The 23,219-nt window shown below is 42.2% G+C and overlaps 2 protein-coding genes across 2 annotated transcripts in view; one reads left to right on the forward strand and one right to left on the reverse strand.

Annotated features, from left to right (window-relative positions):
- LOC121541477 (divergent protein kinase domain 1B) overlaps positions 1-3,130 on the reverse strand; it is a 33,529-nt gene extending 30,399 nt beyond the window's left edge. The window contains exon 1 of the mRNA XM_041850514.2: positions 3,043-3,130. Within this exon, the coding sequence (XP_041706448.2) occupies positions 3,043-3,120 (78 nt within the window). The 5' untranslated portion in view covers positions 3,121-3,130. The remainder of the gene's footprint in view (positions 1-3,042) is intronic.
- LOC121541478 (1-acyl-sn-glycerol-3-phosphate acyltransferase alpha) lies at positions 1,814-21,209 on the forward strand. The gene is made up of 6 exons (XM_041850516.2): positions 1,814-2,281; positions 11,237-11,370; positions 17,530-17,705; positions 18,044-18,139; positions 19,047-19,119; positions 19,312-21,209. Exons 1-6 carry the CDS (start codon positions 2,106-2,108, stop codon positions 19,476-19,478), a joined length of 822 nt encoding a protein of 273 aa, XP_041706450.1. The 5' UTR covers positions 1,814-2,105; the 3' UTR covers positions 19,479-21,209.
- The last annotated feature ends 2,010 nt before the right edge of the window (positions 21,210-23,219 follow it).

A 23,219-nucleotide genomic window follows, 5' to 3' on the forward strand; every position in this document is an offset into this window, starting at 1 on the left:
ATGTTTAGCTTTGGAAATACATGTGTAATCAAATCAGAAATTGTTGGCAGCTGCTTTGTTTTGGAAATACATGCCTAATAAAAACAGAATTAACCAAATCTTTAGAGACTGAGATCAGCAGCCTAAGTCATTAGCTGAATGCAATGACTCCAGGCTACCTCAAACCTGTAATGTTATTTAAAATGTAATGACTTGACATGAAAAAAATTTTTTTTACCAGAAAATATTAGTCACAGTACAAAGCTTCTACCTTCCCTTACTTCAGGGAACCATTATTACAGTATTTGAGTACTTGAGTTAAAGTCTAAAAGTATTTGGTTTTAAATATACTTAAGTATCAAAAGTAAATGGAATTGCTAAAATATACTTAAGTATCAAAGGTAAAAGTATAAATCATTTCAAATTCCTTATATTAAGCAAAACAGACTACACAATTTTCTTGTTTTTGTTATTTACGGATAGCCAGGGGCACACTCCAACACTCAGACATAATTTACAAACAAAGCATTTGTGTTTAGTGAGTACTCCAGATGAACCAAAATGAACTGCAAAGGACACTGGGTATTATTATTGGCCTTGTTTCGGGGGTGGAACTCATTAGAATAATACTCAGCATGCTTTGCAATTGTTCATTATATTTACATTTTAGTCATTTAGCAGATGCTCTTATCCATAGCAACATACAATTAATGCATTCATCTTAAGATAGCTAGGTGAGACAATAACATATAACAATCGTATTAAGTACATTTTCCCTCAACAAATAATTAACAATATTTTTACATATAAATTTATATTTTGTTCATTTAGCAGATGCTCTTATCACACCGATCCATAGTGCTATCAGACTTCTGTTACCAATGCAGGGTGAAAGGCAGACCACAAAATGTGAACCGCTATAAAAAAATTGTATAGAAAAGTATTTTGAAAATACAAATTACAGTATTTTGAAAATACATTAGAGTGTAGTTCAGCCCAGAGTAACTTAAATGACAAAATCATCAGAAGTAATTAAAATATGTATTTCAAATACATGTAACAGAAATAGAGTACCACAATATGAGTCATAATACCCATAAAACCTAGCAGTCAAACAAGGAAATGGTTCCAATTGTTTTTCCACCATTCATTTTTCCCATAGGATTTTTAGAAACACTTCAAATAAGGGCTGTGTTTCGTGTTGGCTTACCCTGGCGTGACATTTTGATAACCATGTAAATCTCTTTAGGACAAGGTGAGTTTTATCAATATATTCACCTGTATTCACCCCCCCAAAATGAAATGCTAATTGCTGCTAATGTGACTATCATAAAGAACTACGAATACCATGATGATCTGGACAAGACTGCTGAATCAAGGCAAAGGTAAGAATCTCTGCATTAACTATCTAATGTTAGCTAAATTTAGTAATGAATACATTGGGTGAATTTTTTTTATGGACAATTATGTGAACTGTCTTGTGCAAGTTTTAAATTGACACAATACATGTTAGCAAAGGTGTCAGCTAGAGATGATGCCAGGAGCTTGCAGAGATCTGTAGTCTTGCATGATGTCTACTTTGATGCTAATTAGCATTTTTGAATCTGAGAGTAAATAGAGACAAATATATTGATAAAAGTCACCTTGTCCGAGAGTCTTACATGGTTATCAAAACGTCACGCCAGGGTAAGTCTACAGGAAACACAGCCCTTATTTGAAGTGTTTCTAAAATTCCCTTTAAGTATAATTAATAGTGGAAAAACGATTGGAACCATTTCCCTGTTTGACCGCTAGGTTTTATGGGTATTATGGCACCTCAACCGTCTGGATTTATACTGCCCATCTTTGCAGAAGAACCGTACGCGTGTGCCACCGGAAACAGAAGAAACAATCGAATTTCATATCGGAACAACTACTTGAGGCTGCCTGCGCCATCGTCGACTGAAAAGTGTTGTCATATTTGTTGTTGACGGTTGAAAGGGTCGCCTTATTTTCACATAGAGAACGAGTTGTGCACAAGTGGTGTTTGCCTTGGAAGTTGTAATGTCAGTCGGTGCCATAGTGCCGCTCACACACTAGCTACAGTAACGTCAGCTTTTTCTGGCAATATCCTCGAAGGAATCAGTATGGATGCGCTCTGGGTATTCCTAATGCTGCTGGTCCCACTTCTGCTATGGACCAGCAGCACCTTTGTTTTTTATTTTAAAAAGTGTTTCTACGTGGCCTATATGATGGTTTTGGGTGCGATTGCGATTCCGCTTAGTATAATGAAATGCGGCGGCAGGGACGTTGAAAACATGAGGTAAGTTCCAGGTTGCACAACAGCGCGAGCCGTGCTTTGCTAGCTAACGTTTCGTTTGATCGTGTGAATGGAAGATGGCTAGCTTGCCAAATACTGAAATAATGCAAACATAACATCAATCTGTGCTCTACCCTAATTTATCAATAAGCCATTTTGCTGATATTTTTTTCACCTGTTGGTTGCAACATTTTGTAACGTAATGCGAGGTAGTTATCCAGCGGTTGGAAAGAAAGCAAACTTAGCTAGCTAGCTGCAAATGAATTGCCAGATGTTTGGGACTTTCTGAACTAGGCGGCTAATACTAGCTAGCTTGCTAACGTTAGAGTCACCTCGCATCCAGACATGGCCTCTGGGCCCGACATTTCGTGGCTGGAAACCGGGTTGGAACACCATATCCAACAGGCGTGTGTTTTTTTGCACAGATGTAAATCAACAATAGACTGCAGAAAATGCCACTTTAATCCATGATTTTTGGCATAGATTGTGTGTCAATATTTCAAGTCTAAACAGGACCAAGGAAAGAGGATGTTTGGTTTCATCAGTTGGTTTAATGTCAACTGAATTCCTTTAGTTTAGCATCATGCCCCATACTAGCCATTGGAATCCGACTTTCGTTCGTTTCTTCTCGCTATTCGGAACATTGCCTAATAAAACTTTATTTGATACCAATTATTGGTATACAGTCTGAAACAAACCACTGCAAAATCGTGGACATTTCCCTTACAAACCAGCATGTTTAATACAATTAGATTCGAACTTACTCTACTGGTTGTCTCTACAGTTGGTCCTTCAGTTGCTCGAAATTTGAGACAAATATCCACAAAGTATTGTTTACCCATCTTTTTTTTATAATCAACTGGCACATGCATAAAACCATGTAAACACCTTATAGTATGCATGCACTTCAGTATTGTGCACGTGCCTTTGGTCATGAGCAAACACTTATTGATTGCCACACACACACAGACCCCTGTTTTGAAGTATGTTTAATAATATTTTCCTGTGGATATTTTGTCTCAAATTTCTAACAGCTGACATTTGGCAGAGTAAATTCAAATATACTTTAATTCAACATTCATGACAAACAAGGGATGTTTAGGTTTTTCCTGTGTAAATGTGCATGGCGTGGCCTACAGAATTGAAGACATCGCCATGTTTCGTGACTAGTCGGAACGGTGCTATGCCAGAATGTGGACAGTGGAGCCCGGTGCGGTATATGGCTGGAATTGTACCTCAATCCAGGAATGGAATATGTCGCTATACTCCTAATTATCCTTGAGCGATGAATCGAGAAGATTGGAATACTACTAGTTTTAAATTAAACTGCTGTTTTCGTTAGCATGCTGGGCTAGCTAATGCTATAGCAGCCCATTGGATTCCATGAAAATGTGATGTCTATCGTTGGGGTGGGTAGCTACTGGAAGTGTAGTCGATTCCAAGGGGTTGCTTTAGCATTAACTAGCCTAGGATGAAAACTGATGAAAACGGCAGTTTAATTAAAAACGAGCAGTATTTCAATCTTCTCTGTATCATTTTGGATAACGGAATAATTAAGAGTAAAGTGCCATCTCCCATCCCTGGATTGAGGTACGTTTTCCAAGCTATATCTCGCGCCGGCTCCGTGGTGTCCTGATAGTGGCAGCCTGTCATTCCGACCTTACAGGGAAGATGTAGCCTACTTACAGCGACCGTAAGGTTGGAATCTTTAGGCTAGCCCCACACATTAGACTACGAAATTTCCATTCATTCAGATAAGTTATTTGGAAGGCTAATGCATGCAAAGCAAAATGGCAATGATTTTAGTCTAAATTAAACCAATACTACCACATCCATGTTGGAATCGAGAATAAATCATTTTTTACAGTGTTTAGGATGGTTGCCAAGTAACAACTGGCCATTTAATTTAGGATAGGGGGATTGGGTATTGTACTGTGGACAGACACGGCCTATTGGACACGAGTGACTGTATCCGGTAATTACCAAGAGAGGAGAGGTGGGGGTAAGATAGAACTGAATGTCCCTCCTGGTTGGGGTCATGTTACCGACTGGTTGTTATGTCTTCCCCTAGAAATCAATGGATGGCCTCCGCCAGCATGTGCTGCCTGTTGGCCTTGTTAGTTTAGTGATAACGCAGGGCAGGGCAGGCTGACCTGGCTCAGGCTCAGTACTCTTGGAATAACTGAACCATTTCACAGCCAGGCGTGCAGATCAGCAGTATTGGCAGTGGTGTCATGTTGCACCAGGCAGCATTCTATCTCTATTAACCTAAAGGGTGTCCGGCGCTGGACCCTATACACTGTCGCTAACAAGTGTGTGAGAAACGGACAGAGAGGGAGAGTGGGCGTGCGAGAAGAAGAGAAAGCGACAGGGACCCAGACACTGACACAGATAGAGAGGCGGGGCAGGCCATATTAGAAAGAGTTCACTGATTTGGAATGGAAGGACGGCACAGCCTGTCCTCAAATTTGTAGTAGTGGGAATTGGGAAGTTTTTGACCCTTGCTCGCTCTGTGACTGACCCAGGGTTGTGTTCAGTACGACAGAATGGTGTGCAACGTTGAATTCAATGGAAATGGTACTGTACTGAACGATAAGTTGGAAAAACGTTGTGATTATGGTGGCCCAGAGGGAAGTTAACATATGGCAGGGTTCTCCAACTTGCGGCCCCCGGCCGAATTTGGCCCCCCATGTTTTCTGAGCAAGAATGTTTCATTGGACACTTGTTTTATTTTTTTAGCACCATGAAATCTGCTTCAAGTGAGTTTATTTTGGGAAATCTGTTCTCAAGTATTCCCACGCATAATAGAGAGACGTGATCATATACAAATAAGCAAGGTTTTAAATTATGTTTTAGTTTAATATTATATCTGTTTGGGCTTCTTGCATTCAATTTGCAGTCTACCAATTATTTGTAATTATGTTGCGGCATCCTGACCATCCGTTCAATAAAAAAATCGACCAGCGGCTGAATCTAGTTGATGAGCCGACTAGGTGAAAAATCTGTCTGTGCCCTTATGCAAGGCACTTAACCCTAAATCCTCATGTAAGTCGCTCTGGATAAGAGCGTCTGCTAAATGACTAAAATGTAAATGTAATGATCCCTGCCATATGGTCTGCTGCACGAGTTTTGCGATTTCAGATGGTCACACCCATATTGATCAGGCTTCACCTCGCCACACCCACCAAATAGGTTTAAACGTACCATAAAGGCTGTTAAAGAACGTTGCGCACCGTTTTGTGGAAACGTATCATTCAGTACAAACCGTCATGCAACGTAGCAAACATTGAAGCCAACTGAAGAGTCACTTCAGCCTCAGCCAGAACAGCGACGGAATTGTCTGATCCCCTATCTGACGTTCCAGACAAATGGAATCGTAATGCTGCTGTCAACAGTCGCCAAGATTCCATTGTGAATTATCACACTGAGTTTTGTGATGAAAACAAACAGGGTATTTTGACACTAACTAACCTATTGCCTCCTAGCTGCTCAAGGGGAATGACTTATGATGCCAAGTGCCAGCAGTATTACAGACCTGTCGGTGTGATAGTGAACCATGACGTGCTGCTGTTTAGTGTGTTCTTGTCAACCCTTCTCACTGGATTATGTCAACTCTCTCTCCCCATGCCCTTCTCTCTCTCCTCCTGAATGGACTCAAATCCCCCTCTGTCAGTCTGCCCCTGTTTCCATGCCTGCTACAGCCTTGTCCAAACAAACCTCTGATTGGTCAGTTAGATTGGAACGTTTGAACCTTTTGTCTGTTGGAACTCGAACAATGCTAAAGGACAATCGGTCCGATCCGAGTGAGGGAAGCGGCAGAAAAGCACATTTGTTTTTATTAAACCGGAGCCATGGAGAAAGGGGGAGAGTGAGAGGCACAGAGCGAGCAGCAGTAGGCTATTAGGGAGCGGAGGCCGTTTGGTGTGTTTGAGTAAAACATGGGAGGCTCGGAGCACCAGCGCAGGCACGGAGGGAGAGACCGCAACCACTGTTATTGCTCGCTAGACCAACTTCTTGATAGTTATTTATCATCCCATCCGGTTACGTAGCACCTATCTTGAATGCATCAAACCGAGAGACGCTAGCTAATTGAGGCTAGCAATAACGTTACTGCGCTTCTCACCGTCCTACAGTTAGCCTACACATAACATTTACATTGACATTTTAGTCATTTAGCAGACGCTCTTATCCAGAGCGACTTACAGTTAGTGAGTGCATACATTATTTTTTGTATTTTTCATACTGGCCCCCCGTGGGAATCAAACCCACAACCCTGGCGTTGCAAACGCCATGCTCTACCAACTGAGCTACATCAGATTATAACGTAAATAGCAGCCAACCTTTTGGATCTTAATTCTCATTTCACTTTTAATTCTGTCATTTTAATTCCACCTTCCATTGACAAGCAGAGCAGCAGTGCAATTGTCTCTTTCTCTCCATGGCAAGCGCGAGGATCAGAGTGCATAACTTTTTTTTGCAACTTTTTCCAAATCATCAATATAGTCGCATCGTACAGCCCTTGTGTTTTGATTTCTACGAAATTCCCAGTTTTATAGGCCTATCACAACTAAATAAATAATGGATTTTACTGTGACGTGTAGGCTATTTAAAATTGATTTATTCAACTTTTTAAATTGTAGCTGTTCCAAAGTCGCGCATCAGCAGCTTGTATGCATGGAACCTCGGAGACGCTAAACATGCTTATGTTAATTAACGGTCAGTTACCGTGAGAATGGCATTCATTTGCATTATAATTACTGGCTGACAAAATTATGACACCACAGCCCTATATATGCCCACACCATTCTGTTGTTTGGGTACCCCCACACCATTCCTACAGAAAGCTTAACTCCTAGGTATAACATTGGTTTGTTTATTATCATGGTCAAGTCATATTGACAGAGTTGTTGTGAAGATTGGGAGGGGTATGTCTTTTATAAAAACTGAACTAGTTGTTCAGGCTCTGGTCTTGTTTCATCTTGATTACTGTCGGGTAATATGGTCAACTGCAGCAAAGAAAGAGGTAGCAAAGCTGCAGCTGGCTCAAAACAGAGCAGCACGCCTTGCCGTAACTGCACATACAGAACTAACATCAACAACATGGATGCCAGTCTTTCCTTGTTGAGGGTTGACAAGAGATTACCTGCTTCTCTTGTATTTTTTTGAGGAATATTACTGTGACAAATTCCAGATTGTCTGCATAATCAAGTAACATTTAGCTCAGACACCCATACATGCCACCAGGGGTCTCTTCACTGTCCCGAGGTTCAAAACAGATTCACAGCAATGCAGTTTTATACAGAGCCATGATCGCATGGAACTCCCATCTCCAATTACTCAACCAAACAGCAAAATTACCTTTAAAAAACTGATTTAAACAACAACTCGTGGAACGCTGGGACTGTGAGGGGACACACACACACACACTAACACAATTATTTTTGAGTTGTATTGTTTGTAAAATATTTTGGTTGTATTGTTGGTATATCGTTGTATTTTAAATTTGTGTGACTGTCCTTGTCTATCAGTGTTTTGTTACTTGTCATGTTTTGTGTTTTTTGTGGACCCCAGGAAGAGTAGCTGCTGCTTCTGCAAAAGCTAATGGGGTACAAATAAATAAACACAGAAAAGCTGCATTTTAACATACTTAATTACTTTTTTTTTTTTTACCATTAATTATAGGTCATATTTCCTAAGAATCTGAAAACACTGGACAGTTACTTTTAAAGCTAATTTCCTGCAATTCTACACATTTTGCCATGGCTTATGCCTTGTTCTTATGCTATCTGAGTGACTCAAACGTTATAACAAAATCAATGACATTTTTGGACATTTAGATTCTCCCTGACTGTAGTTTTTTATTCGGGTGGTTCTCCAAAGATGAGCTTATTTAAAAATGTAAATAGCTCCAGTATCTTTTCCACATAGTTTATATCTGGTTTTAGTCTTAAATTTACACTAAAAATGTTTTGACTTCCCTAAATACATAACAGTAACATTTTTTGGATTGACGTCCACAATTGATTGCTTTCATGACAGGGCACAGAGAGAGAACCTACAGAGAGCCATTTCCTTCCCCTTATTGTGGTTGTTTAAGAACAAGAACAGCAGACAATGCTCTTCATCTAGCCTAACCATGTTTTGTTTGTAATGGTACATGTGATGCCAGCAGCAGACTATGTTCTTCATCTAGCCTAACCATGTTTTGTAGCAAAAAACGTTTGTAGCAAAAAAAGATATCTTCCTCTAAGTGACATGATCACTTATCTGAGAAGGTAAAAAAAATAAATAAATAAGGATAATTTGTTTCTGAGGGTCGCCTCAACACCAAAGTTACTGGGAACTTGCAAATAACTGTCAACTTAATAAATGAAACATCTGATTGGCTTAGAATAAAAACGGGTATAGATATAACAACCAGATGAATTGGTTGAAACATTAAACAGCAGCAATGTGTTCTTTTTTTATTTGAATCCAAATATGGAAGTGGGCTTAATGAGAACACGGGACTGTTTTCCAAAACGAGCTGAAACTTTTGGAATAATTGCGTCCCGTCTATTTTCCGCTTAGGCTACTTTGCAAACTGCTAGTGCCATTTAGAATGGGTTAGCGTAGGCTATAACCCATCTCCCTCAATAAACATAGACAGGTTCTACACTGAAAATATGCAAAAACATTAGTTTGATAAAGACGGAGCGTATTTTCATCAGAATCAATTTTAGGCCTACTCATCAAACAGATGTCATGGCCGTAATTAATCACCATGTAGTCTTCAATGTGGAATTGTTAATCTATTTAGAAAATTTGACAGAACCGGCAGAATAAACTTAATCGAACATCTGTTGGCCTATATCGAAAATAAGACAGATTTTGTTTTGTAACCCTGAAAAAATGGTCTTTCAATGCGCCAAACTAAGCCCCGTTTGGGACTAATAACAACAAGATAACTAATGTAAAACATACTGTGTCCATAATAAGTTTATAGGTTAAGAACTTTTGTGAAAGAGCACAGTTTGAAAGATATGGCATATAGAAGCAAACCGGATGGACATCATGAAAATGATCGGAGAGGTTGAGTGTAGAGGGAGTTCAGGAGTAAAAACAAACAAAATAGATCTATTGTAAAATTGACTGTGTCCATAAAATTGTATATACTATGTGTAAGCTGGAAGTAGAGGCCTAAGCGTTGTTCACTAGTTTACTCCAATTAGGGGAGGGGTGGTGGGGTTGGAAAGTAATAAAGGAAAATATATTTTTTAAAGGATGTGTGTGTGTGTGTGTGTGTGTGTGTGTGTGTGTGTGTATTTATTTTATTCTTTGCGTAAAAAAATAAAACCGGCCCTGTTTCAAAAATGAGTCCAGACGTGCATTACTTTGCACCGGCAACTTTTTTCATGCTATTAAATGGGTGTCTTGAATGTGATAAGGGCTCAGGAAATAAGAGGCTATGTCATTGCACAGCCATAGGCTTCTACAAGCAAGCACCACTGCTGAGGTTACTGCCTTTTTGAAGATTGTGTTACACAGTATAATATAACCAGTTGATATTACGGTTTCAATAAATTAATCTTAAATGGCAATAGTTTTTTATTGACTGAATATACTCATTGGCCAGTTTATTAGGTACACCACCCCGTTCACAAATGGTGGTTTGCTCCTACAGACATTGAGTCATGTGGCCGTGGCTTGCTAAATAAAGCAGGTAGACGGGCATTGAGGCGTTCAGTTACTGTTCGATTGAATGTTAGAATGGGCAAAACGAGTGACCTAAGCAACTTTGAGCGTGGTATGATCGCCGGTGCCAGGTGCGCCGGTTCCAGTATCTCAGAAACGGCCGACCTCCTGGGCTTTTCATGCATGACAGTGTCTAGGGTTAACCGAGAAGGGTGCGACAAACAAACAAACAGTCCTGTGGGTGAAAACAGCTCATTGACGAGAGGTCAAATGAGTATGGCAAGAATCGTGCAAGCTAATAGGCAGGCCACAAACAGGCATATAATGGCGCAGAACGGCATTTCGGAACGCACAATTCGTCGGTCTTTGTCACGGATGGGCTATTGCAGCAGACGACCACACCGGGTTCCACTCCTATCAGCTAAAAAAAGACTCCAGAAGCGGCTCCAGTGGACAATTGTGGAATGGAAAAACATTGCCTGGTCTGACGAATCCCGGATCCTGTTGCATCATGCTGATGGCAGAGTCCGGATTTGGCGTAAGCAACATAAGTCCATGGCCCTGTCCTGCCTGGTGTCAATGGTACAGGCTGGTGTCGGTGGCGTAATGGTGTGGGGAAGGTTTTCCTGGCACACGTTCGGTCCCTTGATACCAATTGAGCAATGTTTCCATGCCCCGAAGAATTCAGGCTGTTCTGGAGGAAAACGGCGGTCCAACTCGGCACTAGAGCTAGTTTAGCAATTAGGATTTGTTATCTGTAATGATTATGATAAATTAGGCATTGTTGTGCACTTTTGACATATAGAAGTGCAATTTTATTTTTCTCCCAGTGAGTAAAAAAATACATGAAAATAATAATGTACTCCCCCAAAAATCATGCGAGTACTTGAACAGTCAAAACATTTCAAACGTATGTTAGGTTACTTATGGAGTTCAAAGAAAAGAGAAATCCGCACACTGCTCTTTCTCGTATCACTTGTTTTATTAAAGCTATCGTGTCGGCCTCTTCTACCTTCATCTGAGCTTTTAGGTTACTTATTGAGCACATTTCGTTCAGTCCAACATACTGCTACAAACAGACAAATCTTGTATTTTCTCACAGCCTTAGTTAATTGAGACCGTAGCAGTGTTTGAGAGCATTAAGTCTGCTCCGTTGCTGATCACTGAGGGAGCAGATTTGGTGCTCTGAAACACTCATGGATGCAGAGTCGGATCGTTTAACACTGAAAATGGTTTTCAGATCAAGATTGAATTGAACATTGCTGTGTTCTTTCCTGTCTCCAGGGTGGTCCGTGCTCTGGTTCGTCATGTTAAGTACTTCCTGGGTCTGAGGTTCGACGTGAGTGGCTTGGAACACCTGCAGACAGAGGGACCCTACGTCATCATCTCCAACCACCAGAGCTCCCTGGACGTTCTGGGTACGGGACACACAAACAGATGACCAGACGGACACGCGCAGACGGACGTGCCTGCACACACACACACAGATCCACGCATTTGACATTTGAGTAATTTAGCAGACGCTCTTATCCAGAGCAACTTACAGTTAGTGCATTCATCTTAAAATAGCTAGGTGGGACAACCACATATCACAGGCATAGAAAGTACCTCAATAACGTAGCTATCAGTAGAGTCAGAGCTAGAAGGGGGGGTGGGTCAAGTGCAAGTGCTGGTTAAGTGAGGATTATTTACGATACTGTTTGAAGAGGTAGGGTTTCAGATGTTTTCGGAAGATGGGCAGGGACTCTGCTGTCCTGGCTTCAGGGGGAAGCTGGTCCCATCATTGGAGTGCCAGGACAGAGAAGAGCTTGGACTGGGCTGAGCGGGAGCTGCCCTAGGGCCAAGAGACCGGAGTGCTCGGGTTGGGGTGTAGGGTTTGAGCATAGCCTGAAGGTAGGGAGGGGCAGTACCTCTTGCTGTTCCATAGGTAAGCACCATGGTCTTGTAGTGGATGCAAGCTTCGACTGGACGCCAGTGGAGTGTGCGGAGGAGCGGGGTGACATGGGAGAACTTGGGAAGGTTGAAAACATACACACACACTTTTGGATAGAATCAGGGCTTCCCCTATATGAATCAAACTTGTATTGTATGCTAACACTGGGCGTCTCCCTTTCCACTAACTCCATTTGACCCTCCATAGCTTACGTCCTAAGGGATTCCTCTAGTAATGGTTTGAGTGCAGTCACAGGGCACTCTATTCTGAGAGAAGAGTATAATGGGGATACACTAATGGTTTCTATGCGTACAGACTGACAACTGTCATTTGGTATAGCATCACACTAGACTTGATCACTGACATGGCTGTCTAAGGAAGTTAGTCCAAATCCAACAGAGACTGAAGCCTAACTCTAGGGCCAGACTGGTGCATGTAATCAATCAACAGCACTGTTTTAAGATGGTGGATTATTTTGTAGATAATGAGGTTACAGGTGTATTTGACTGTAGGGAAAAGCCAGGATCAATATGAAATGCATTATGCTTGGCACCAGAGGATTGTGCAGCACTAGCCCTAAATAGTGCCAGGAGGTGGCTGACTGGCTGTATAGAGTGCAGATTATGTTGTGCATTTTCACATCAAAAGTGATCACCTTGGGTATTGGGAGATTTTGTGTATATTGTAAAGTCCTTTTGATTGAAACGTCTTTGGAGATCATGTTGTGATGAGCGGTCTGTTTTTCAGAGTTGGGAAGTCAGTCTCTCACGGTGTCAGTGAGCAGAGGAGGAGAGGAATTCTTAGCATGTCTCTCCTACTGGATTCCTATAAGGTCTAGGTTATGCTACGTGTGTGTGTGCCTCATCTCTTAGCATACCCCCTAAATCTCTGTCGTGAGGCTGCTGATTTGGCCTCAGTGTGTTTTCGCCTTCACTGCTGGCTGGCGGAGTTGGTGTGTGTCTGGGTGTTGGCTGAGTGGCGTGAGCAGGCTGCAAGCCAGGAGACTGACAACAGGAGAGAAAGGGAGGAATGGATGGATGGCGTGGGATGGAGAAAATTGAGATTGTGTGACCGCGAGAGAGAGCTTACCTTTCGTGAACGAACACTCGCACTTTACTCCCCTGGTGACGGAACAAGGGGGAGTTCTTATAGAACGCCAGCAAAAAAGCCTCTATTTACATGTTCCTTATGAGTGCATTTCACACTACTTCAGTGTGTCGTGTACTGGGGTGGTAGATGCCCAGTTTCCCATATGGCTCAGCTCAGGTGCCTTCATAGACATACACTGAGTGTATAAAACATTAGGAACACCTGCGCTTTCCATGACAGACTGACCAGGTGAATCCAGGTGGACGCTATGATCCCTTAGTGATGTCACTTGTTAAATCCACTTCAATCAGTGTAGATGAAGGGGAGGAGACAGGTTGAAGAATGACTTTTTAAGCCTTGAGACATGGATTGTGTGTGTGCGATTGAGGGTAAATGGGCAACACAAAAGATTTCAGTGCCTTTAACGGGGTATGGTGGTAGGTGCCAGGCGCACCGGTTTGAGTGTGTCAAGAACTGCAATGCTGCTGGGTTTTTCACGTTTGACAGTTTCCCGTGTGTTTTAAGAATGGTCCACCACCCAAAGGACATCTAGCCAACTTGACACAACTGTGGGAAGCATTGGGGTCAACATGGGCCAGCATCCCTGTGAAACGCTTTTGACACCTTGTAGAGTCCATGCCCCGATGAATTGAGGCTGTTCTGAGGGCAAAAGGGGGTGTAACTCAATATTAGGAAGGTGTTCCTAATGTTTTGTACACTCAGTTTACATTTACACACACACTCACTCACACACAGAGAGAGAGAGGTCCAGCTCATGAGCTTCATCAGCAGCATATTCTAATTTAGAATGGAAAATGAATGTGTTCATGCAACAAATGTTAGTGCATCAAATCTTATCCCATCAAACCGAATCACGTTGATGCTTTCCTCTAATCAAACCGAATCGCGCAAATTGTTTAAAACTGAAACGTATCGTTCCTGTATCATATCGGCGCCCATGTATCTAGATGCGTATCAAATCGTCTTGAAAGGGAAAGATGCACATCCCTACCAACCTCCCATCATACAGTCGTGGTCAAAGGTTTTGAGAATGACACAAGTATTGGTCTTCACAAAGTTCGCTGCTTCAGTGTTATGAGATATTTTTGTCAGATGTTACTATGGTATACTGAAGTATAATTACAAGCATTCCATAAGTGTCAAAGGCTTTTATTGACAATTACATTAAGTTTATGCAAAGAGTCAATATTTGCAGTGTTGACCCTTCTTTTTCAAGATCTCTGCAATCCGCCCTGGCATGCTGTCAATTAACTTCTGGGCCACATCCTGACTGATGGCAGCCCATTCTTGCATAATCAATGCTTGGAGTTTGACAGAATTTGTGGGTTTTTGTTTGTCCACCCGCTTCTTGAGGATGGGATTAAGGTCTGGGGAGTTTCCTGGCCATGGACCCAAAATGTCGATGTTTTGTTGCCCAAACCATTTAGTTTTCACTTTTGCCTTATGGCAAGGTGCTCCATCATGCTGGAAAAGGCATTGGTCGTCACCAAACTGTTATTAGATGGTTGGGAGAAGTTGCTCTCGGAGGATGTGTTGGTACCATTCTTTATTCATGGCGGTGTTCTTAGGCAAAATTGTGAGAAGCAACCCCACACATGAATGGTCTCAGGATGCTTTACTGTTGGCATGACACAGTACTGATGGTAGCGCTCACCTTGTCTTCTCCGGACAAGGTGTTTTCCGGATGCCCCAAACAATCGGAAAGGGGATTCATCAGAGAAAATGACTTTACCCCAGTCCTCAGCAGTCCAATCCCTGTACCTTTTTGCAGAATATCAGTCTGTCCCTGATGTTTTTCCTGGAGAGAAGAGGCATCCTCCAAAAGTCTTCGCCTCACTGTGCGTGCAGATGCACTCACACCTGCCTGCTGCCATTCCTGAGCAAGCTCTGCACTGATGGTGCCCCGATCCCGCAGCTGAATCAACTTTAGGAGACGGTCCTGGCGCTTGCTGGACTTTCTTGGGTGCCCTGACGCCTTCTTCACAACAATTGAACCTCTCGCCTTGAAGCTCTTGATGATTCGATAAATGGTTGATTTAGGTGCAATCTTACTAGCAGCAAAATCCTTGCCTGTGAAGCCCTTTTTGTGCAAAGCAATGATGACGGCACGTGTTTCCTTGCAGGTAACCTTGGTTAACAGAGGAAGAACAATGATTTCAACCACCACACTCCTTTTTAAAGCTTCCAGTCTGTTATTCTAACTCAATCAGCATGACAGAGTGATCTCCAGCCTTGTCCTCATCAACACTCTCACCTGTGTTAACGGGAGAATCACTGACATGATGGCAGCTAGTCCTTTTGTTGCAGGGCTGAAATGCAGTGGAAAAGTTTTTGGGGGATTAAGTTCATTTTCATGGCAAAGAGGGACTTTGCAATTAATTGCAATTAATCTGATCACTCTTCATGACATTCTGGAGTATATGCAAATTGCCATCATCAAAACTGAGGCAGCAGACTTTGAAAATTAGTATTTTGTGTCATTCTCAAAACTTTTGACCACGACTGTAGATATGAACTACTGCTCCACCTGCTGATCCAAATCCTGTAATGAACAGCCCCAGCCTTCTGCCCTAGCTTCTCTCTCTGCCCGCTTCCCTCAAAGAGCACTTTGTTGGCTGCGAAATGGGAAACACAGGTCGCTCTATCTCGGTTACACACACACAGATCGAGGAGTCAGGTGTTACCCCGTTTCCTTTATACTGCCCACCTTATCCCAGAGTGCACCATATCAAACCAGCTACTCTCACCTGGCTGGGCTGACAGGACACCAAAATAAACAACCAGCCAACAATATAGATCAGACCCGCTCAAACGATCAATACAGGGCTCCAGACTAAAAATGTTCCCTGGTGGCACCACATTTTTCAGTTTGTGGCACCAGCCCGTGATTTAGTTGCACCAATTTTTTTCTGCGGCGTGGCGCAATAGATTTCTTAAAAATCATCTTATAAAGTCATTCACAGTGCTTTGTTAAAAAGTGTAATAGACTACTGAGATGATATGGAAGAAATGCGTTTAATCTTTTCATGTTGTGATACAAAATGTTTTTATGTGCAACCTAATCCAGTGATTGTCATGCATTTTGGGTAGACAGTTGTGCTATTGTTATATTTTATTGTTAAAATAGGGCGGCAGAATTGAATGAATTTGCATGCATCTGTATGTGCTCTAATATTATAGGCACATTTATTTGGGGCTAATTCACCACTTCAGTAAATGGAAACTCAAAACACATTAGCTAGATCGCTAACTCTAAATCTAATACCCACTGCTAGTAGCCATAATCTAACAGTAAATGTAATGTCCCAATTTATTTTGCAGTTGTAGCTTACCGCCCAATAAAGCCTATGTACTCGCAATGGCCAATGCGCATTTCCCACGCTCCATATCTCGAAGCCATATCAAATATCTTGTTTGTAAAATAGTTGCTATTGAGAGTTGAGAAATAAAAAGTACACCTACAGAAAGCTGAGAACATCCTCTCCCAAACTTTGACAACAGGATAGCTGTGTTTTCCCATCAATTTGAGAGAAAAACAATTGATTATTTCCTTTTTAAAGGAGAGCTAGAGTGGCTCGCATGACACAGCAGCAGGCCCCAGCAAAAACGGATACAGGGGCAAGCAGACACTTTCATTACAGGAATCATGAGGATAATGTACTTTAGTGTTTGACCAAGGCATGGTTTTAGCCTCCTAGTCATGGTTTTGATTGAGGTGACCATGTAGAATGTGCAGCTTGCATCAACGTGACCAATAAATAAAAAAATATGCGCGCTGCCAAGTCAAAAGGTCGCAAAATGTGACTAAATGGAGTCCTGCAATACACTACTGATTTCATTAGCTACAGACAACTCACTGCAAGGCATGGCGACCAGACCCAGGACCAAATAACAGAGAAGTCAAATGAAAAACATTACGGATTGCTTCAGCCACCACACAAATAAATGACATATTTCAATAGCTGTCTGTTCACAAGGCTAGTGTGAGATAAGATAGTAACAGGCCAAAGCTCATCCCAGATACAGTAATGATGCAATTAATTATTGTCTTGAGTAGAACAACCGATCAGGGGCCTCATTTATAAATGTTGCGTACTTAGAAAATATACCCCAAAACATGCGTGTGCCAGTTTTCCCGCAAAAGTTGGCATTTATAAAAACTGAACTTGGCGTGAGAATGTCCTTACCTCCATGCAAACTTTAGACCACCGTTCATGGTCAGAAAAATGTCCTATCTTCTGGCGACTCAATACTAATCAGGCTACTGTGCGTTAAAGGCCATCGTCTCATTCCAAATCATTCAGTGGGGTCAATGGAATCGTTGTACAAAAATTCAGTTAGATTCAACCCCACATGACTGAGTTCATACAGAACATAAAATATCCCAGTTATCAGGTCTAAAAGATCCTCTAACGGATCTAATAGGCTAGATTTCCACTAACAAATCCTCTCAAAGATCCTTTTCTCCCCCCGGTCTAATGGAGATCCTACCAGATCCTGTAACGGATACTAACAGATCCTCTCCAATCCCCAGGTCTAATGGAGGTTCTCCCAGATCGTTGCACCATGATTGCCAAGAAGGAGCTGGTGTACGCGGGCACGGTGGGCATCGTGTCCTGGCTAGGCGGCATCGTCTTCATCAACCGCAAGAAGACCAGCGACGCCAAGAGTGTAATGGCCGAAGCTGCCAAGACCATGCTGGACGACCAAGTAATTCTACAGGACTAATCTATGGGACCACATGATTATACATGTAGCCTTCTGCTGTACTCTGGGCCATGCCTAAGTCATGATTAACTCCAGCCTGATTGGCAATGATGCCAGAGAGTGACATAGATCATAAGACTTTGAGCGACTGGTTTATTCCATTCCCAAGCCAATATGTCCTGAAACTTAACCCATTCAAGTTTGAATACTTGATAGTTGTGCGTTTTGTATTCTAATTTCTGGCTGAGTATCTAGGTCTATCTCCACCACTGATATTGACATACTGTCCCATGCTTCCTCATGGGCCTCACCTTTGACCCCTGACCTTTTGTCCCCGGTAGATCCGGCTGTGGGTGTTCCCTGAGGGCACACGGAACCAGAGGAGCGACCTGCTGCCCTTCAAGAAGGGAGCCTTCCACCTGGCAGTGCAGGCACAGGTGAGCCGCATGGCTGTGTGTGTCCGTGTGCGTGCATGCCTCAATTCCAGTGGTCACTCTATTTGGAGGCAGTTGGTGTGTGTGTGTGTTGATCTGGATTTAGATTTAGGTGTTGGTTACTGGGTAGAGGGGCTCTGGTAGTATGGGGTTATGGTCGTGGGTATTATACCTATTTAGGACACAAGGGGGAGCTGACAACCTAGCGTGGGTACTGAATGAACATGATCTGATTTTCAGATATTTTCACTGCCTTTGTCTGAGAAAGAAAGAAAGAAAGAGCCAGAGCGAGAGACATAGAGAGGGACGGAGAGAGCGATACAGAGGGAGAGAGACGCAGAGCACGTAATGGAAAGGGTTTCTGAGGTAACCGAGAGAAGGTGATATAGGATGAGCGTTGGGGAGAGAGAGGGTGAGAGAAAGACACATATGTTTTCTGAGGTAACAGAGAGAGTGGGGGATACACAAAGGATGAGTCTTTGAAAGCTTGGCCCTGAAGAAGCAGCAGTAATCTCTCTCTGTTCAGTTCAAAGGCTGCTGTCTGGCTGTCCTGAAGGTTGGAAGTCTGTCTCGCTCTGCTATGGTTCAAGCTCTCAGCACCAGTCAGGGAGGGAAGGATGGCGGGGAGGGAAGGATGGAGGGGAGGTAGATGTGTGTACAGACAGTCTGTGTGTAGCTGGTTCAGCCATGCATGTGATTTGTCTGTATCTGTGTGTTCATGTTTGTCTTTGTCTTGCCTGAGGGAGGGAAAAATCATTGAAAAGTAGATTACTTATCTTGGAAAAAATAATGGTATTTTGGGACCATGGGCTTGAATGGAATGTGGAACGAACTGTCATGGTAACTCTCTCGCTCTCCCTCCGTTTTTGTTTTGCTCACTCTCTCTCCCCTCTCGCTCTCTCTGTTCTAGGCTCCTATCATCCCCATCGTGTTCTCCTCCTACAGTAACTTCTACCTACGTAAAGAAAAGCTGTTCAACTCGGGTACAGATCACGTTTTTAATTCATTGTGAAATGGCTCATACACAGGTACTCTTGAAATGAACTGCTCATGACATGTATAGAAAGATGTCTTTTGGTTGCATGCAAACACGATGATGAATGAGGGTTGTGCTGATAATGTTTGTGCTGATGATAATGATGGTTGGACTGATGATGATGCTATGCTCAAACTAGGGACCATCACGCTGAAGATCCTCCCGAAGATCGAGACGAAGGGCATGACGTCAGACGACGTGGCCGACCTCTCCGACAAGTCCTACGACCTCATGCGCTCAGTCTTCCTGGACATCTCTGGCTTCGCCCCCTTAACCCAGAGCAACGGGCCCTCCTTGCACCACTGAACATTTCCCATGTCCGAGACACCAAAACCTTTCCCCTACCTACAGATTAGGTAAAATATATTGGCACCCTTATGGAGCAGAATGTTCTGTTTTCTCTTTTCAAAACTGGTTGAATGGCTATTTTCTTTTACCCTGTAGGCACCTGCAACTTACCACAGGTGTGAGATAAATTACACAGTAAACGAGAAATTGCCTCCAACCAAATTAATTCGAATTTTGAATAAATTAGTCTAGGCCATTTATTTTCTTTGACGAAAAACCTAAATGTAGGTTTTTTTATTTGGGGGGGGGGGTTCCTGTGCAGTTGTAAGTCAAACAAATACATGTGTGAACACAATGTTTTCCATTTCAACTTATTTTTGAAGAAATAGTGAATTGTGCAAGGGTGCCAATATATTTGACCACATCTGTACCAGGACACAATGCACACACACCCCAGGCCTCTGTCATGAACTCATCTGTTGTTTTGGCCTGGTACAGTTTGGTTCTGGTTGGCTCCTGCTCCGACCCAGCCCCCATACAGTGCAGTCCTGACCTCTCACTGCAGAAGCCCTGTTGGCTCTGCAGGTTACGAGTGGAGTGACGGACGGCAAGCAAAACGGAACAGTATTAATGTGCGTTCATCATGCATGCCTTGCAGATAGCTCTGTTGCCCACCTTTTTTAAAAGAGTCTTTAGTGTTATTGTCTGATTTTTATTAGTCAGTGGTTGTTCTTTCGCTTTTTTCCCCTCCCTCCGGCTCGACACTTGTTTAGTTTTTTCATAAATGTCGACGGTGGATATTTATACTTTCCTCTGGTGCTGCCTTAACTTTTTTCTTAATGCGCTCTCAAAGACACGCACAACACACAACCACCTTGCTTTAACAGACGCCAAGCACTCCCACCGCTAACACACACGCACAACTCACCACGGCACCCCCTCCCCCAACACCCCACCCAACCCCAGTTTATCCTCCCCTGTTCCGTTGTGCATTCCAGCCTCTTGCCTCTTTTGAAGGAGGACCAGGGTCTGGACCAGGGGTCTTGAGGGGAGATGGAGGGTGACAGAGCGAAAGGAGAGGTCAGTAGTTGACCAGGGACTTGTTATTTATCTGTGTCTCAGTGCAATCAACTCTATCGATACATACATACCACACTTGCTTCTCAATCCACATGATCAAAATAGCTCAATGACATACTGTTACGACATAAAGAAACAAAGTACAACGACGACAAGAACAATCATCAGTAAATTCATGGACTCTAGTGGACTCAATGATTTCCAAACGCTGTGCATTGTTGGTGTACTAGGGTGGCAGATAGCCTAGTGGTTAGAGCGTTGGGCCAGTAACCGAAAGGTCGCCAGTTCGAATTCCAGAGCCGACAAGGTGGAAAATCTGTCTGTGACCTTGAGCAAGGCACTTAAACCTAATTGCTCCAGGGCCGCCGTTGATAATGGCATACCCTGGCCGTGACCCCACTCTGAGGGTGTCTCGGGAGTTGGGATATGCAAAATACACATTTCCCATTCACACGTGTATTAATACACATTGTACATGTGTGAAATAGGACAAATATAAGCCACCCACCAAATTATTATTATATTGTCTTGGTTTTTTATTTTCCAACAGCCTAAGAAATAAACTGCATGTAACATTGAGTAAAAAGTGTATTTTCTACAGCTGTGTTATATATTTTGCTTTATATTTATTTCTACATCATATGATCTTGTTTGTTTCGCTTGTGTTTTTTTTAAACAACGAGCTCAGTTGGTAGAGTGTGGCACTTGTAATGCCAGGGTTGTGGGTTTGATTCCTCACCCATACGTAAAATGTATGCAGGCATGACTGTAAATCGCTGTGGATAAAAGTGTCTGCTAAATGGCATAAATTTGACTCTACTTTTCTGTCTTCTCAAAGATCTCTTCTCTATTTACGAAGTGTCAAAGGTGATTTCATGAAGTGCAATGTCCAAGCATTACTGTTCCAAAGTTTAAGATTCCTATTGTGCCATGTCAGTGTGCTAGTGTTTTAAATGTTACACAGTGGAGAGAGTTTTACTGAGGGGGGGTGTTTTTAAACCTAACACAGTGGGGAGTGATCTAGATGTGACACAGTTACAGTACAACGTGTTTTAATGAGGGAAGTGTTTTAAATGTAACAAGTGATCTGTTAGTGATTGATCTTTTTTTTTTTTTATGGTTTCCAATGAACATCAGTTATTAGTCCTCGCTTCACTGCAGTGACGATGATATCGTGATGGTAGAGACAGTCGCCATGTTTCACATCTCAAATCGAATGTTTGAACTATAATTTTTACTAATGGTGCATTTCCATTGAGGATTTACCCCAGTGATTTACCCAAAAGGCTCAGACATGTGGGCCAGCACCTGTCTCACTGGGACATGGCTCCGGCGGACCTGCTCTAACCAAGGCAAGGCCCTGGGAACTTTTCAGCTGGCATTTACATAGCAAAGGCTAACTGTGAAATGTAACACCTTCCCACAAAGCAACTGGCTTGAATGATGCAGAGGTTGTTGATTCTGCACGCCCCAAGTCACTCTTGATGGAAACACAATTACACTAGAGCCTATATTAACATAAAACACTGGCAACTCACTGGTGTGGGGTAAGTCTTAATGGAAAAGCACCATAACTAACTAACTAATAAACCCTGCTTGTTTCAGCCTACCCCAAAAAATAAATCTCAGAGGTGATATAGGAATCAAATGCTCTTCAATCAGAACAACACAAACCTGTAGTTTGGTAACCCCTGTGATGGCAGTACCCTTGGTTAAGAAGTAAAATATGACCTAATAAGTTGTACAATTCCTTTTTCCAGGGAATTGACAATTGCTGTAAAACAATCTTGGCATCGTAACAGCACTGTAACGACTCTTATAAATCCTTTGCTTGTCCAAATGTTCCTTATTGTTACCTGGTAACTAGGAGGGCTGCTATCCGAGTGATTACCTGTTGAGAAACAGGTGCTGTTTATACTATAGATTGAGGATGAGGGATATGAGTTAAGCGAATGTCTCAACACCTACTGTAGTTTTCTGACCAATTATGATAGGCAAAACAGAACTGAGAATAATACATTTATGTTTTTATCGATGGATGGTGTATGATGTGTAAAGTCTGACTGCAGGAAGAAGGCTTGGTATGTTTTAAGAAAGAAAATAATTGGCTGAAATTCAGATTAGTGTGAAGTTTTGGCCTTATGTTGAAAGGTGGTACAGTAATCATACATTTTAGGATTGTGACGTAATTAAACTTTAGGTTTTATATTTTGAAAATAATAGACAGATGACATCTTACAGTAATACTTTTGGTTTATGGCAATTCAGTTTATCATTTGCATCCAGATCTTGACATTTTTTATATTCACAGCTTTTACTTTACAGTTTGCTAAAATGTCGCTCGCAGCTTTTTGCCCGTCAAACGCCAGTGTGAGAATGTATTTCGCCGTTCATGATTCTTTGTACTACTCTGGCTGCGTTTACAGTCAGCCCAATTCTTATGTTATGCCCAATTATTTGCAAAAGCTGATTTGATTGGACAAAAGACCAATTAGTGGAAAAATATCCGAATTGTGCTGCCTGTGTATATGCAGCCGAATTGCATGTAACTTCTACTTTTGTTGTTGTTGTTGCTTTCAAGTATAACATATTCCAATGGAATGTTGTCTTGCATAAAGTCGGTTTCTGACACTATGAAATGTGTGAATGATGAAATCAATTTATTTGAAATTAAGTGTT

Source organism: Coregonus clupeaformis, chromosome 27, assembly GCF_020615455.1.
Source record: "Coregonus clupeaformis isolate EN_2021a chromosome 27, ASM2061545v1, whole genome shotgun sequence".
Classification (NCBI taxonomy): domain Eukaryota; kingdom Metazoa; phylum Chordata; class Actinopteri; order Salmoniformes; family Salmonidae; genus Coregonus; species Coregonus clupeaformis.